The 13,309-nt window shown below is 40.9% G+C and overlaps 1 protein-coding gene across 4 annotated transcripts in view; it reads right to left on the reverse strand.

Annotated features, from left to right (window-relative positions):
- Positions 1 to 13,309, reverse strand: part of MMS19 (MMS19 homolog, cytosolic iron-sulfur assembly component) — a 36,044-nt gene that overhangs the window by 17,721 nt on the left and 5,014 nt on the right. For all 4 annotated transcript variants that reach the window (XM_043926161.1, XM_043926159.1, XM_043926160.1 and 1 more), the window contains exons 2-5: positions 3,746 to 3,794; positions 1,507 to 1,607; positions 631 to 716; positions 170 to 244 (exon numbers count right to left, since the gene is read on the reverse strand). In XM_043926161.1, the coding sequence (XP_043782096.1) occupies positions 170 to 244; positions 631 to 716; positions 1,507 to 1,607; positions 3,746 to 3,794 (311 nt within the window). The remainder of the gene's footprint in view (positions 1 to 169; positions 245 to 630; positions 717 to 1,506; positions 1,608 to 3,745; positions 3,795 to 13,309) is intronic.

Raw genomic sequence — 13,309 nt, forward strand, 5'->3', positions numbered from 1 at the left:
TTGCATGCCTTCCTCTCCTTATACAGGAGCAAGGGACAGCATGCAAATATGGTCAAAGGCCTGGAAGAGTTCAGAACTCTTAGAAGGCAAATTTTTTTTTTTGCCGTCTTATTCTAGTTATGTCAAGGGCTGGAAGATAGAAAATACCGAGGTGACTGTTATCACTCACCTGTACGTGGACCTCCTGGAAGATGGCTTTAAGCACAGAGACTGCCAGCCCAGGGGGCAGGGCCACACATAGGCTCTGGGGGAGAAGAGAAGTGTGAGCACAGGGTGAATTCTGGAAATTTTAGGGTAGCCTTCAAGCCTAAAACAGGCCTATCTAACTACAGTGGGAATTACAACATTCAGGCTGGGGAAGAGATGCTGACGGTGAGAAACATGGTCCCTTTTCTCAAGCTGATTAGGTCTCTGCAGCTCCTTCCAGGTTGACTCTGAATTCCAGTCCCCAAAGGACACTTTTACTCTCCAGACTAAAAACCGAAGTGGAGCTGGCTGAGACTAGTTTAGCCCCATATCTAGGCATCTGCTTTAAAGTACCTGAAGTCTTACCGTCTAAGGGGAAGGAGAGAATTCACTGGAAATAGGTTCCTGTAAAGATGGTATGTAATACAGAAAAGGAGAACTCACAAGTGCCCTCAAACCCTGCAGGACAGACGGGATCACAAGATGATGGTCCTTCAGCCGGTTCTCATAGAACAGGATCAGGTGGACCACTGAACAGATCAGAAATTCAGTCATTAGTTTCCATAGGCTGGAGAAGGGTCCACAGGCATTGCTTCTTCCCGAAGTTTCTAAGGGCTATTCCTGCTTGGGCTTCACTACAAATTGTCTCCTTCACCCAGACATATGTCCCAAGCCCTCCCATTTGGGGGGTTCCTTCCTTATCTGTCAAGAAAACAGGTGAACATCTTGGGTTATCCATTCACACAGAGGTCACAATCAAACCCATTCTCAACCTGAGAACTGCCTTTCTATAGAACTTGGGTTGGTAAGTTTTGTCGCAGGGCCATGTGGCAAATCTTTTAGGTGTGTAGGACACAGCATGTCACAACTACTCGGCTGGGCCACTGTAACATAAATGCAGCACAAATAGCAGGTAAATAAATGGACATGGCTATATGCTAATAAAATTTTGTTTATAAAAACAGGCTGTAGTTTGCCTACCCCTGCTATGTAAGATAAATAAGTTGTGGGGTTTTTTTCCTCAGGACTTCAAAGCATTTTGGTATTTCATTACTTTTCTGCTCCACCTATGAAACACTACTTTGTCCATTTTACAGACAGGAGAAGACATACTGGGGGGAAAAAAAGAACTGTCAAAGGCTACATTTGAAATCTATGTGTCTTGTGTCTCAATTCTTATCTTCTCTGCCACATACACTAGTGAAGTGTGAAGACCCTGAGTTAGGAGTTCGCAGATACCTTATGTCCCTCCCTCACTCCCGCCCTATAAAACTGGCCTGACAGACAAGGACCGCCTTGGCTCAGCACACCGACCAGTACCTTCCTTCTCCAGGAGCAAGCAGTGGCACTGGAGGAGCACCTGTGACAAAAGCTGGATTCCTCGTGCCCGAGTTCGGGGTTCTGGATTCTCTAGAGAAGACCTGGGGGAGAGTAAGATAGAAAGCCTGATATTATCCAGTTAAAACTTCTGAAGTAAACATTTTGCAATTAGTCACACTCACCCCCTAGGTCTGGAAGCCGGCCGGGGAAGGTGCTCTGGAGGCGCTTAGCATTACAAACAACAATAAAGGCCAAACCCCAGGTTGGCCTGGAGGTGTCATCAGGGGCACATGTGACACCACAGCCACAGAAGTGTCTGTCTCCAGGCACTGACTGGGTGTGGGGCTTCCTCTTTCTCCACAGTGATAAAACTGTGACATTCCTCTGAAAGAGAGCTTAGCAGTTACCCACAGGGCTCAAGAGATGATTGGCAGCTTCTACCAAAACAGGAGAAGAATAAATGTATCACTATTAAAGCAACCTTTATAGTCTTAGGGACCAGTCTTTATAACTGGAAGTTTACAAAGTAAGATGGTCAGAATAAAGGCTTTAACGATTTAGGATTATTGATATGGGAGGACCCAGGCTGAAGCAACAACAAGGCGATTTATCTTCAAAACAAATCACAGAGATTACATTTAAACATACCACAAGGAATCTAAGCAAATGAAGGAGGCAGAAGACTTCTGAAGGAGAGCTGGCCAGGGTACCTTAAGGAAACCTCAAGGATAAGAGTACCTATGCTGAGCTCAGTCGTCCAGTCGTGTCCAACTCTTTGCTACTCCATGGACTGTAGCCCGCTAGGCTCCTCTGTCCATGGAATTTTACAGGCAAGAATACTGTTGCCATTTCCTCATTTCCTCCTCCAGGGGATCTTCCCAATCCAGGGATCAAACCCTCATCTCCTGCATTGCAGGCGGATTATCTACTACTGAGCCACCAGGGAAGTCTCAAGAGTTATCTATAGCTAGAGGAACTGGAGCAAAAAAGATCAGTCTTGACAGGATCCCTGGGATAGGAACTTACAGAAAGGGCCCCACTCAGAAGCAGAAAACTGTGCATTTAAAAATCGACCAAGGCACACAGATGCTCACAGAAGCATTATTCAGAATAGTCAAAATGTGACAACTCAGATATCCCTCAAGTGATGAATGGGTAAACAAACTGTGGTATATCCATATAACAGAATATTATTCAGCAAGCAAAGAAGTACTGATACATGCTACAACAGGAATGAATCTTGAAAACATTATTCTAAATCAAAGAAGCCAATCATAAAGATTATATATTATTGTATGATTCCATTTATCTGAAATTTTCAGCATCTGTAAATCCACAGAAGCAAAGTAGATTAGTGGTTACTAGGTGCAAGAAGAGAAAGGAATGGGGACTGACTGTTAATAGGTGTGGGGTTTCTTTTTGGGGTAATGAAAATGTCCTAAAATTGACTGTGGTAACTAACGGTTGCACAAATCTGTGAATACACACTTTATTTTTTATTTATTTTTTAATGCACACTTTAAAATGGTGAATTTATGATAGGGAAATTATATATCTCAATAAAGCTGTTACTTTAAAAAATGGACCAAGGCCACAACAACATATGGGAGAAATGCATAATAGTGACCTACTCTTCCATCTTCTCCCCAATTTTCTATTTTTCTCTGTTTTAGAAGACATGCTAGCCTTGACAGTTAACAACTTTTGCTACTAAGACTTTCCAATTTAAATGGTCTTCCAAGTACAAAATATGAGGAGAGCAGGCATTAGACTACAAGCACATGCCTCCTCTGGAGCTTGGAATATCTGGTTTTAACAGTGGTCATTCAGCTGTTGTCCCAAGCCTTTTCCTACAGCGGGGAATCTGGTGCCAGGTCAGCCTCTCAGGCTGGGCTCACAGTGGGTATGAGTCAGATGCAGGCTGACTAGGATGCCATGCGGGAGGGTGGGGCTACAGAAGCATAACATTTGATGGCTTTCAACCACCCACCTTCACCTAAACCTGTGGGCTGATCCAAGAGCTACTGTGGCCCACAGGCTGTGTTCCCAACACCTCTTCAGGGGTCTCAATCAGTTGGCATGAAACTTTTTTCAAGAGAAATATAGGTTTAGCCTGAGGTACTAACATGGAAGGGGGAGGAGGGTACTGCGCTACAGTGGAAGAAATTGAGGACAAAAGAACTGTTTTCAGAGTGTACTGCCAGGGCTGATGAGGGTTGTTCTAGAGCAGATCTCTTACCCAAGGGCTTCCACCACTTGCAACACTGTATAGCTGCCAGATTTCACATCTAGAGGAAAGAAAAAAAAAAAGAAACATGAAACAACAATAACAACAAGAAACTCCATCCTAGGGTTTAATGTCTCTATTACCAATGTTTCTGCCTATCCTAGGGTTTACACCTTGGGGCCTACTGTGCTTGCCAAGAGTCCCTCCTACACTAGAGGCATTTCTATAATACTTCAAATATGCAGCTCCAAGTATAAAAACTGAAAAGAAAGTAAATATATCATTTGTAGGTAACCTGATTGTTTACCTAGAAAAATTCAAGGGAAATACATGAAAAAATATTAGAGACAAAATAATTGATTAGGGTGGCAAGGTACAAAATTAATATGAAATTAAGAACTTTCACATATATATGTACACTAGCCCATAAAATTATATAAAGGAAAAAAGTAATAACAGCAACAAATGAAATTTAAAAAAGAGAGAGAGAAATACCTCAGTATTTCTTAACAAAAAATGTGAATATCTGAATGGTGAAAACTTTAAAGCACAAGTAAGAAAGTTAATGTGCAAAAAATAATACATAATTAGACAGGCAAATTCTAAAAAAGAGTAATGAGGGAGGAAAGGCGGTTCTTCCAGACAGTAAAAGATTTTTATAAATCAATTTTACAATAATTAAAGTACTGTATACTTCTGAATATACTTTATATTCTCCATAATAAAAGTACAAACAAAAAATAACAGTGTAGTATGAGTGGAAAAGACCCTGATGCTGGGAAAGATTGAGGGCGGGAGAAGAAGGGGATGACAGAGGATGAGATGGCTGGATGGCATCACCAACTCGATGGACATGGGTTTGGGTAGACTCCGGGAGTTGGTGATGGACAGGGAGGCCTGGCGTGCTGTGGTTCATGGGGTTGCAAAGAGTTGGACACAACTGAGTGACTGAACTCACCTGAGTATGAATTTATAGTCAAGGAAATCAATGGTACAAAAATGGAACAGAAAATCCAGAAAGAGACACAAATACATGAGAATATGATTTTAAAAATCATTATTTCAATTAAAGAAGAACGGAGACTACTCAATAAATGATGTTGCAATGATTGGATATTTGGGGAAAAAGAACAAAAACAAAAAACCAATGGCTCTGAATTTTTCACCAAAGTAAATTTCAAATGGATTAAAGAAAAAAACAGGAGAACATTTCTGAGTATAATATAAAGTTCTACTTTAACCATAATAGAAAAGATTAATTAAAATTAGCTACATTAAAAAAAAAACACCTGAAAAAAAAAAAAAACCTGGATTTTCAGCAAGGCAAGAAAAAAATTGTAAGACAAACTAGGAAAAAATATATGCAACTCTTATAACAAAAGGCTATTTTACCAATATAAAAAGAGCTTCTACAAATCAATGAGAAAAAGACCAACAACCAACTTAAAAATGGGCAAGACAGGAAGATGCTCAACCATATTAAAAACAGGAAGGCAAACAGACTAGCAAAGATCAAACATTTTGTATAACTCTTATGTTTGGTGATGGTAGGCAGAAATAAGGCACTCAAACACTGTAGGTGCCATATAAGTTGGTACAGCCTTTTTATAGAGGGCATTTTTTTTTCTTGGCCCATCCACTTGGCATAAGGGATCTTAATGCCCTGAGCAAGGTTTGAACTTGCGCCCCCTGCTTTGGAAGCACAGAGTCTTAACCACTGGACCACCAGTGAAGTCCCTAGGAAGAGCAATTTGAGAGTATCTTTTAAGTTACAAATGTATCAATATATATGCTTTAACCCAGGGAATCTTCTCAAAATTTACCCTATGTACTTTTAAAAGTGCAAAATAATGCATGTAAAAATTTTCTCTTCAGAGTAGTTTATAATAGCAAATGACTGTAAATAACAAATGGCCATCAATGATAAGAAACCAATTAAATTAGTTATAGTACACCCATACAATGGAATTCTCTATAGGTAACTTAGGGAAAGAAATTGAAAAAAGGCTGAGAAATCTGTATGTTTACACTAATAATGGAACAAGATTTAAAAGCAGAACATCAATTCAGTTCAGTCACTCAGTCCTGTCCGATTCTTTGTGACCCCATGAATCGCAGCACCTCAGGTCTCCCTATCTGTCACCAACTCCCGGAGCTCACTCAAATTCATGTCCATTAAAGTCGGTGATGCCATCCAGCCATCTCATCCTCTGTTGTCCCCTTCTCCTCCTGCCCCCAACCCCTCCCAGCATCACTGGACTTTTCCAATGAGTCAACTCTTTGCATGAGGGGGCCAAAGTATTGGAGTTTCAGCTTCAACATCAGTCCTTCCAATGAACATCCAGGACTGATCTCCTTTAGGATGGACTGGTTGGATCTCCTTGCAGTCCAAGGGACTCGCAAGAGTCTTCTCCAACACCACAGTTCAAAAACATCAATTTTTTGGTGCTCAGCTTTCTTCACAGTCCAACTCTCACATCCACACATGACCACTGGAAAAACCATAGCCTTGACTAGATGGATCTTTGTTGGCAAAGTAATGTCTCTACTTTTTAATATGCTGTCTAGGTTGGTCATAACTTTCCTTCCAAGGAGTAAGCATCTTTTAATTTCATGGCTGCAATCACCATCTGCAGTGATTTTGGAACCCAAAAAAATAAAGTCAGCCACTGTTTCCACTGTTTCCCCATCTATTTGCTATGAAGTGATGGGACTGAATGCCATCATCTTAGTTTTCTGAATGTTGAGTTTTAAGCCAACTTTTTCACTCTCCTCTTTCCCTTTCATCAAGAGGTTCTTTAGTTCTTCTTCACTTTCTGCCATAAGGGTGGTGTCATTTGCATATCTGAGGTTATTGATATTTCTCCCAGCAATCTTGATTCCAGCTTGTGCTTCCTCCAGCCCAGCGTTTCTCATGATGTACTCTGCATTTAAGTTAAATAAGCAGGTTGACAATATACAGCCTTGACTACTCCTTTTCCTATTTGGAACCAGTCTGTTGTTCCATGTCCAGTTCAAACTGTTGCTTCCTGACCTGCATACAGGTTTCTCAAGAGGCAGGTCAGGTGGTCTGGTATTCCCATCTCTTTCAGAATTTTCCACAGTTGATTGTGATTCACACAGTCGAAGGCTTTGGCATAGTCAATAAAGCAGAAATAGATGTTTTTCTGGAACTCTCTTGCTTTTTCGATGATCCAGCGGATGTTGGCAATTTGATCTCTGGTTCCTCTGCCTTTTCTAAAACCAGCTTGAACATCTGGAAGTTCACGGTTCACGGATTGCTGAAGCCTGGCTTGGAGAATTTTGAGCATTACTTTACTAGTGTGTGAGATGAGTGCAATTGGGCAGTAGTTTGAGCATTCTTTGGGATTGGAATGAAAACTGACCTTTTCCAGTCCTGTGGCCACTGCTGAGTTCTCCAAATTTGCTGGCATACTGAGTGCAGCAGTTTCACAGCATCATCTTTCAGGATCTGAAATAACTCAACTGGAATTCCATCACCTCCACTAGCTTTGTTCGTAGTGATGCTTTCTAGGGTCCATTTGACTTCACACTCCAGGATGTCTGGCTCTAGGTGAGTGATCACACCATTGTGATTATCTGGGTCGTGAAGATCTTTTTTGTACAGTTTCTGTGTGTTTTTGCCACCTCTTCCTAATGTCTTCTGCTTCTGTTAGGTCCATACGATTTCTGTCCTTTATCAAGCCCATCCTTGCATGAAATGTTTCCTTGGTATCTCTAATTTTCTGAAGAGATCTCTAGTCTTTCCCATTCTGTTGTTTTCCTCTATTTCTTTGCATTGATGACTGAGGAAGGCTTTCTTATCTCTCCTTGCTATTCTTTGGAACTTTGGAATTCTTTGTACATAAATAGTATTAATATAGAGTATGTGCATAGCATTGTTTTTAAAGGGAGGGGGAATTATTTCTATTTGTATTTATTTATATTTTTATCTCTAGAAGAAAAAAGGATTGCCTCCAGGGAAGGAGACTGACAGCTAGGGGAATGAGAGTGTGTGTGTTCAGTCACTAAGTCCTGTACAACTCTTTATGAACCCATAGTCTACAGCACGCCAGGATTCCCTGTCCTTCACAATCTCCCAGAGTTTGCTCAAATTCATTTCCATTGAGTCAGTGATGCTATCTAACCATCTCATCCTCTGACATCCCCTTTTCCTTTTGCCTTCAATCTTTCCCAGCATCAGGGTCTTTTCCAGTGAATAAACTCTTTGCATCAGGTGGCTGAAGTACTGGAGCTTCAGCTTCAGCATCAGTCCTTCCAATGAATATTCAAGGTTGATTTCCTTTAGGATTGACTGATTTGATCTGCTTGCAATCCAATGGGGTTGAGAGGTAGACTTAAAAAAAGGTTTTACTTTGGAATAATTTTAGGTTTAAAGAAAAAAGGTTGTAAAGGTAGTACAGAGTTCCTATATACTCCTTGCCCAGTTTCCCTGAATGTTCACATCTTACACAGCACATTTGTCAAAACTAAGAGAGATGATTTTGAACTGTGGTGTTGGAGAAGACTCTTGCGAGTCCCTTGGACTGCAAGGAGATCCAACCAGTCCATCCTAAAGGAGATCAGTCCTGGGTGTTCATTGGAAGGACTGATGCTGAAGCTGAAACTCCAATACTTTGGCCCCCTCATGCGAAGAGTTGACTCATTGGAAAAGACCCTGATGCTGGGAGGGACTAGGGGCAGGAGAAGGGGACGACAGAGGATGAGATAGCTGGACGGCATCACCGACTCAATGGACATGAGTTTGAGTAAACTCCGGGAGTTGGTGATGGACAGGGAGGCCTGGCGTGCTGCGATTTATGGGGTTGCAAAGAGTCGGACACGACTGAGCGACTGAACTGAACTGAACTAAAGAGAGGTGAGCATTTGTATATTACTTTTAACTAAACTCTAGACTTTATCAGATTTTACCAATTTTTCCACCAATGTAATTTTTCTGTTTCAGGATCCAATTAAGGATATCACATTGCAACTAGCCATAATGAATCCCTCAATCTTCCTTGTTTTTCATGACTTTGGTATTTTAAAAAAGTATCAATATTTTCATAAAGTGTCGTTTGATGATTTTTTTTTTTCATGTTTTTCTCATGTTTATCCTGGGGTTATGGATTTGGGGTAAGAATAATAGCATAGAGGTAAAGTGCCTTTCTCATCACATCCTTTCACAGGTACAATATATCAACACGACTTATCACTGGTGATTTTAACTCTGACCACTTGGTTAAGGTAGTGCCAGCAGGTCTCTGCGCCACGCAAACAGTTATCATTTTTCCTTTTCCCGATTCTTTCCTTTGGAAGGAGTCACTAAGTCCAGAGTCCACACTTAGTGTTAGGACAAAGGGGAGATTAAGCTCCATTTCTTAGAAGGAGGAGTATTTATCTATGTTATTTGGAGTTATTCTAAGGAAGATTCACCTCTTCCCTTCATTTATTTAGTTATTTATATCAGCATAGGCTCATGCATATTTTATGCCTTGGGTTATAATCCAATACTAGGCTATTTTGTTGCTCAATTTTCTATCTTTAGCCATCAGGAGTTTTTTTACACTGGTTGGCACCAGCGTCCCTTTGACATACCCTATCCTTTTATTTTCTTAAAGTGCTTTCTTACCTTTTGGCACTACAAAATACTAAAGGTTCATGTTGTAATTTCCCTGCCCCAACCCTTGAATCAGCCTTTGCCCCAAGAAGTCCTGGCTCCTTTTACTGGAGAATGGTATTAAAAACCAAGATATGGAAGTAGCTGTACTCATTGCTATTGTGATATCACTGCTTTTAGGCCCTCCTCGGCAGAGAGAGCTGGGAAATATATGTACGTATTCTAACTTACGTGTATACACATATTATCATTATTTCTGTACCTATCCATATATATCAAACTAAATAGAAGATTATATTAGAGTCTCCACTCTAATATAGTACCCCAGGGTCCATTCTAGCCTTCCCCCTTGCTTATTTATAATTTGTTTCTTGGACAGTGAGAAACTTGGTTCCCATTATCTACCATTTTTTATTCTTTTCAACCCTAGTGTAGCTATAAATTACTTTTGGAATTGTCAACCTCTGTGAGAAACAAATTCATAAACAGAGCACAGTATTTATGGACAGTTTTGCCTTCAGCCTGAAATAGTTTCCAGACAAAATATTGTTTTTCGAACACATCAGCTTGCCCTTCATGCCCCCTTTCAGTTCAGTTCAGTCGCTAAGTCGTGTCCGACTCTTTGTGACCCCATGAACCGCAGCACGCCAGGCCTCCCTGTCCATCACCATCTCCCAGAGTCCACCCAAACCCATGTCCATTGAGTCGGTGATGCCATCCAACCATCTCATCTCCTGTCGTCCCCTTCTCCTCTTGCCCTCAATCCTTCCCAGCATCAGGGTCTTTTCAGAGGAGTCAGCTCTTCGCATGAGGTAGCCAAAATATTGGGAGTTTCAGCTTCAGCATCAGTCCTTCCAATGAACACCCAGGACTGATCTCCTTTAGGATGGACTGGTTGGATCTCCTTGCAGTCCAAAGGACTCTCAAGAGCCTTCTCCAACACCACAGTTCAGAAGCATCCAATTCTTCGGTTCTCAGCTTTCTTTATAGTCCAACTTTCATATCCACACATGACTACTACATAGCCTTGACTATATGGACCTTTGTTGACAAAGTAATGTCTCTGCTTTGTAATATGCTGTCTAGGTTGGTCATAACTTTCCTTCCAAGGAGTAAGCTGGAATCAAGACTGCCGGGAGAAATACCAATAACCTCAGATATGCAGATGACACCACTCTTATGGCAGAAAGAGAAGAAGAACTAAAGAGCCTCTTTATGAAAGTGAAAGAGGACAGTGAAAACCTTGGCTTAAAGCTCAACATTCATAAAACTAGGATTATGGCATCTGGTCCTATCACTTCATGGCAAATAGATGGGGAAACAGTGGAAACAGTGACAAACTTTATTTTTTTGGGCTCCAAAATCACTGCAGATGGTGACTGCAGCCATGAAATTAAAAGACACTTGAGGGGGTGGGCAAAAAAAAAAAAAAAAAAAAGACACTTGCTCCTTGGAATAAAAATTATGACCAACCTAGACAGCAAATTAAAAAGCAGAGACATTACTTTGCCAACAAAGGTCCGTCTAATCAAAGCTATGGTTTTTCCAGTAGTCATGTATGGATGTGAGAGCTGGACTGTAAAGAAAGTTGAGCACCGAAAAACTGATGCTTTTGAACTGTGGTGTTGAAGAACTCTTGAGAGTCCCTTGGGCTGCAAGGAAATCCAACCAGTCCATCCTAAAGGAGATCAGTCCTGGGTGTTCATTGGAAGGGCCAATGTTGAAACTGAAACTCTAATATGGCCACCTAATGCAAAAAACTGACTTATTTGAAAAGATCCTAATGCTAGGAAAGATTGAAGGTGGGAGGAGAAGGGGACGACAGAAGATGAGATGGTTGGATGGCATCACAGACTCAATGGACATGAGTCTGAGTAAACTCCAGGAGTTGGTGATGGGCAGCGAAGCCTGGCGTGCTGCAGTCCATGGGGTCACAGAGTCAGACATGACTGAGCGACTGAACTGAACTGAGTAATATAGTTAATTCATCTGCCTGGGATGAAAGGAAGACTTCTCACTGTGGGTCTTTTTGCACCTTTTGAATGTTGTACCATGTGAATATATTACGTGAGTATATTTTTGAAAAAGCAAGTTTAACAGCACAATGGTAATTCACTTAGATCTAACAGAATTATCATAGGAGAAATTTTCAAAGGAGCAACTAAGAGTGAAAGGTTAGCAATCTTCTAAGCGTTTGATTAATGTAGAGGAGTTTTAGCTCAATAAGGTGTGGCAATCAGGCAATTACTTCCACAGTCTGTTCTGGGTCCTCAACCTACGTACCTTTAAACACAAGACCTAATTAGTCAGCTCTCGCCAAGACCAGACTTTGGCTAAGTGAAGAACAGGCTTGAGAAAACTAAACTCCAGTTCCCCTTAAGTCTGTGGTCTCTGAACAATAGCTGTGAGCTGAGCTGGGCAGAGGCGTAATCTGGTACTAGAGTAAGAAGCCCAATCTGACTGAGGAAGAGAGTGCTCTAGTTGGGATTCACAGCTCGTGACTGGCACCAATTTAGACATCAGGCACTCTTAGCCTTACTCGTGCCAGGATGTGGAAGGCCCAGCTGCTGCCCCTGCTCCTGAAAAAGAGCCAAGGGAAAAAAATCTGCAAGCAGTGGGGTGGGGGAAGATCAGCAGCTAGACTAACAGGACAAACTAAGGCACTGAGAGTTAGGTTCTACACCCCATCCTGTAATGGCAATACTTAAGAGACAGACCCATTCCCAGGTTACAAATTACTGTACCACTTGGGAGGGTGGAAAAGGGTACTTTTCTGGAATCTCCTGGACAGAACCCAGGAAACTGCTGAAAAACCCATCTAAAAACAAATTTCAGTAGCAGCCACAAGGGTGTTAGCATACAGGAAGCCACAGGGGACTGATAACTGTTACTAGCAAAGAATATCACTGAACTGAAGCACTCTTTTTCAGCAATACCATCACAGCCCACTGTGGATGCTCGGCTAGAGTCTCTCTTTGGAAATACCTCAAATGCTATAGGACAAAGACTTGACTACTAGGCCCCATTCAGTCACCTCTAATTTTTTCATTAAAAAATATTGAGGTAAACTTTATATACAGTGAAATGTATAATTTGATTAGTTTTAACAAGAGTATACCTAGAGTAACCAACACCCAAACCAAGACACAGAATATTTCCATCACCAGATAGAGTTCCCCTCGTGCTCCCTATAGTCAATCTCACTCCTACAGCCGGCCTCAAATTTTATAAATGAAAAAGACTTCTTCAGCATTCAGTATATATTATTACAAAACTGGCTGCTTTGTATTAATAATTACAAAGAAACATCCATTTGCATGTGATTTCTTGAATCCCAGTATATGGGCAAATTCTCCTAGCACAGCCCTTCAGTCTTCATCCTTTCACAAAGATTTCATCTTGAATTAATGCAGCACCAACATAAAAGAGAAGTACAAAAGTCATATAAAATTAGGAAAAAAATGGGGACTTCCCTGGTAGTCCAGTGGTTAAGACTCTGAGTCTCCATGATAGGGGTAACGGGTTTGATCCCTGGTCTGAGAACCTAAGATCCCACATGCCATGTGGTACAGCCCAAAGGAAAAAAAAAAAAAAAGGAAAAAAATGAAGAGACAGTAAAGCTGTTGCAACACTAAATAATAGTAAGAAAAATGCAAGTAAGGTGGCAAAAAACTAGAATCAGTATTTTGAGGATGTTTCCAAAAAGATGACTAAAATTAACATTTTATTCTAGTTTTGTTGAGCCTATGTTAGAAATGTCTTTCAAAGTTTCATCTTTTTTTCCTTTTCATCCCTATGACCAGGCTATCAGGGACAGCTGTCAAAATAGCCTTCCACTTTTTAGTGGAATGAAAATGTTCTGGAATTTTTAGGGAGTGCTGATAGCTGTGGAACATTGTGAATATACTAAGCCACTTATTTCTTAAAATGGTTAGTGTGAATTTTATCTATCTCAT

This window comes from Cervus elaphus, chromosome 15 (assembly GCF_910594005.1).
Source record: "Cervus elaphus chromosome 15, mCerEla1.1, whole genome shotgun sequence".
NCBI classification, from domain to species: domain Eukaryota; kingdom Metazoa; phylum Chordata; class Mammalia; order Artiodactyla; family Cervidae; genus Cervus; species Cervus elaphus.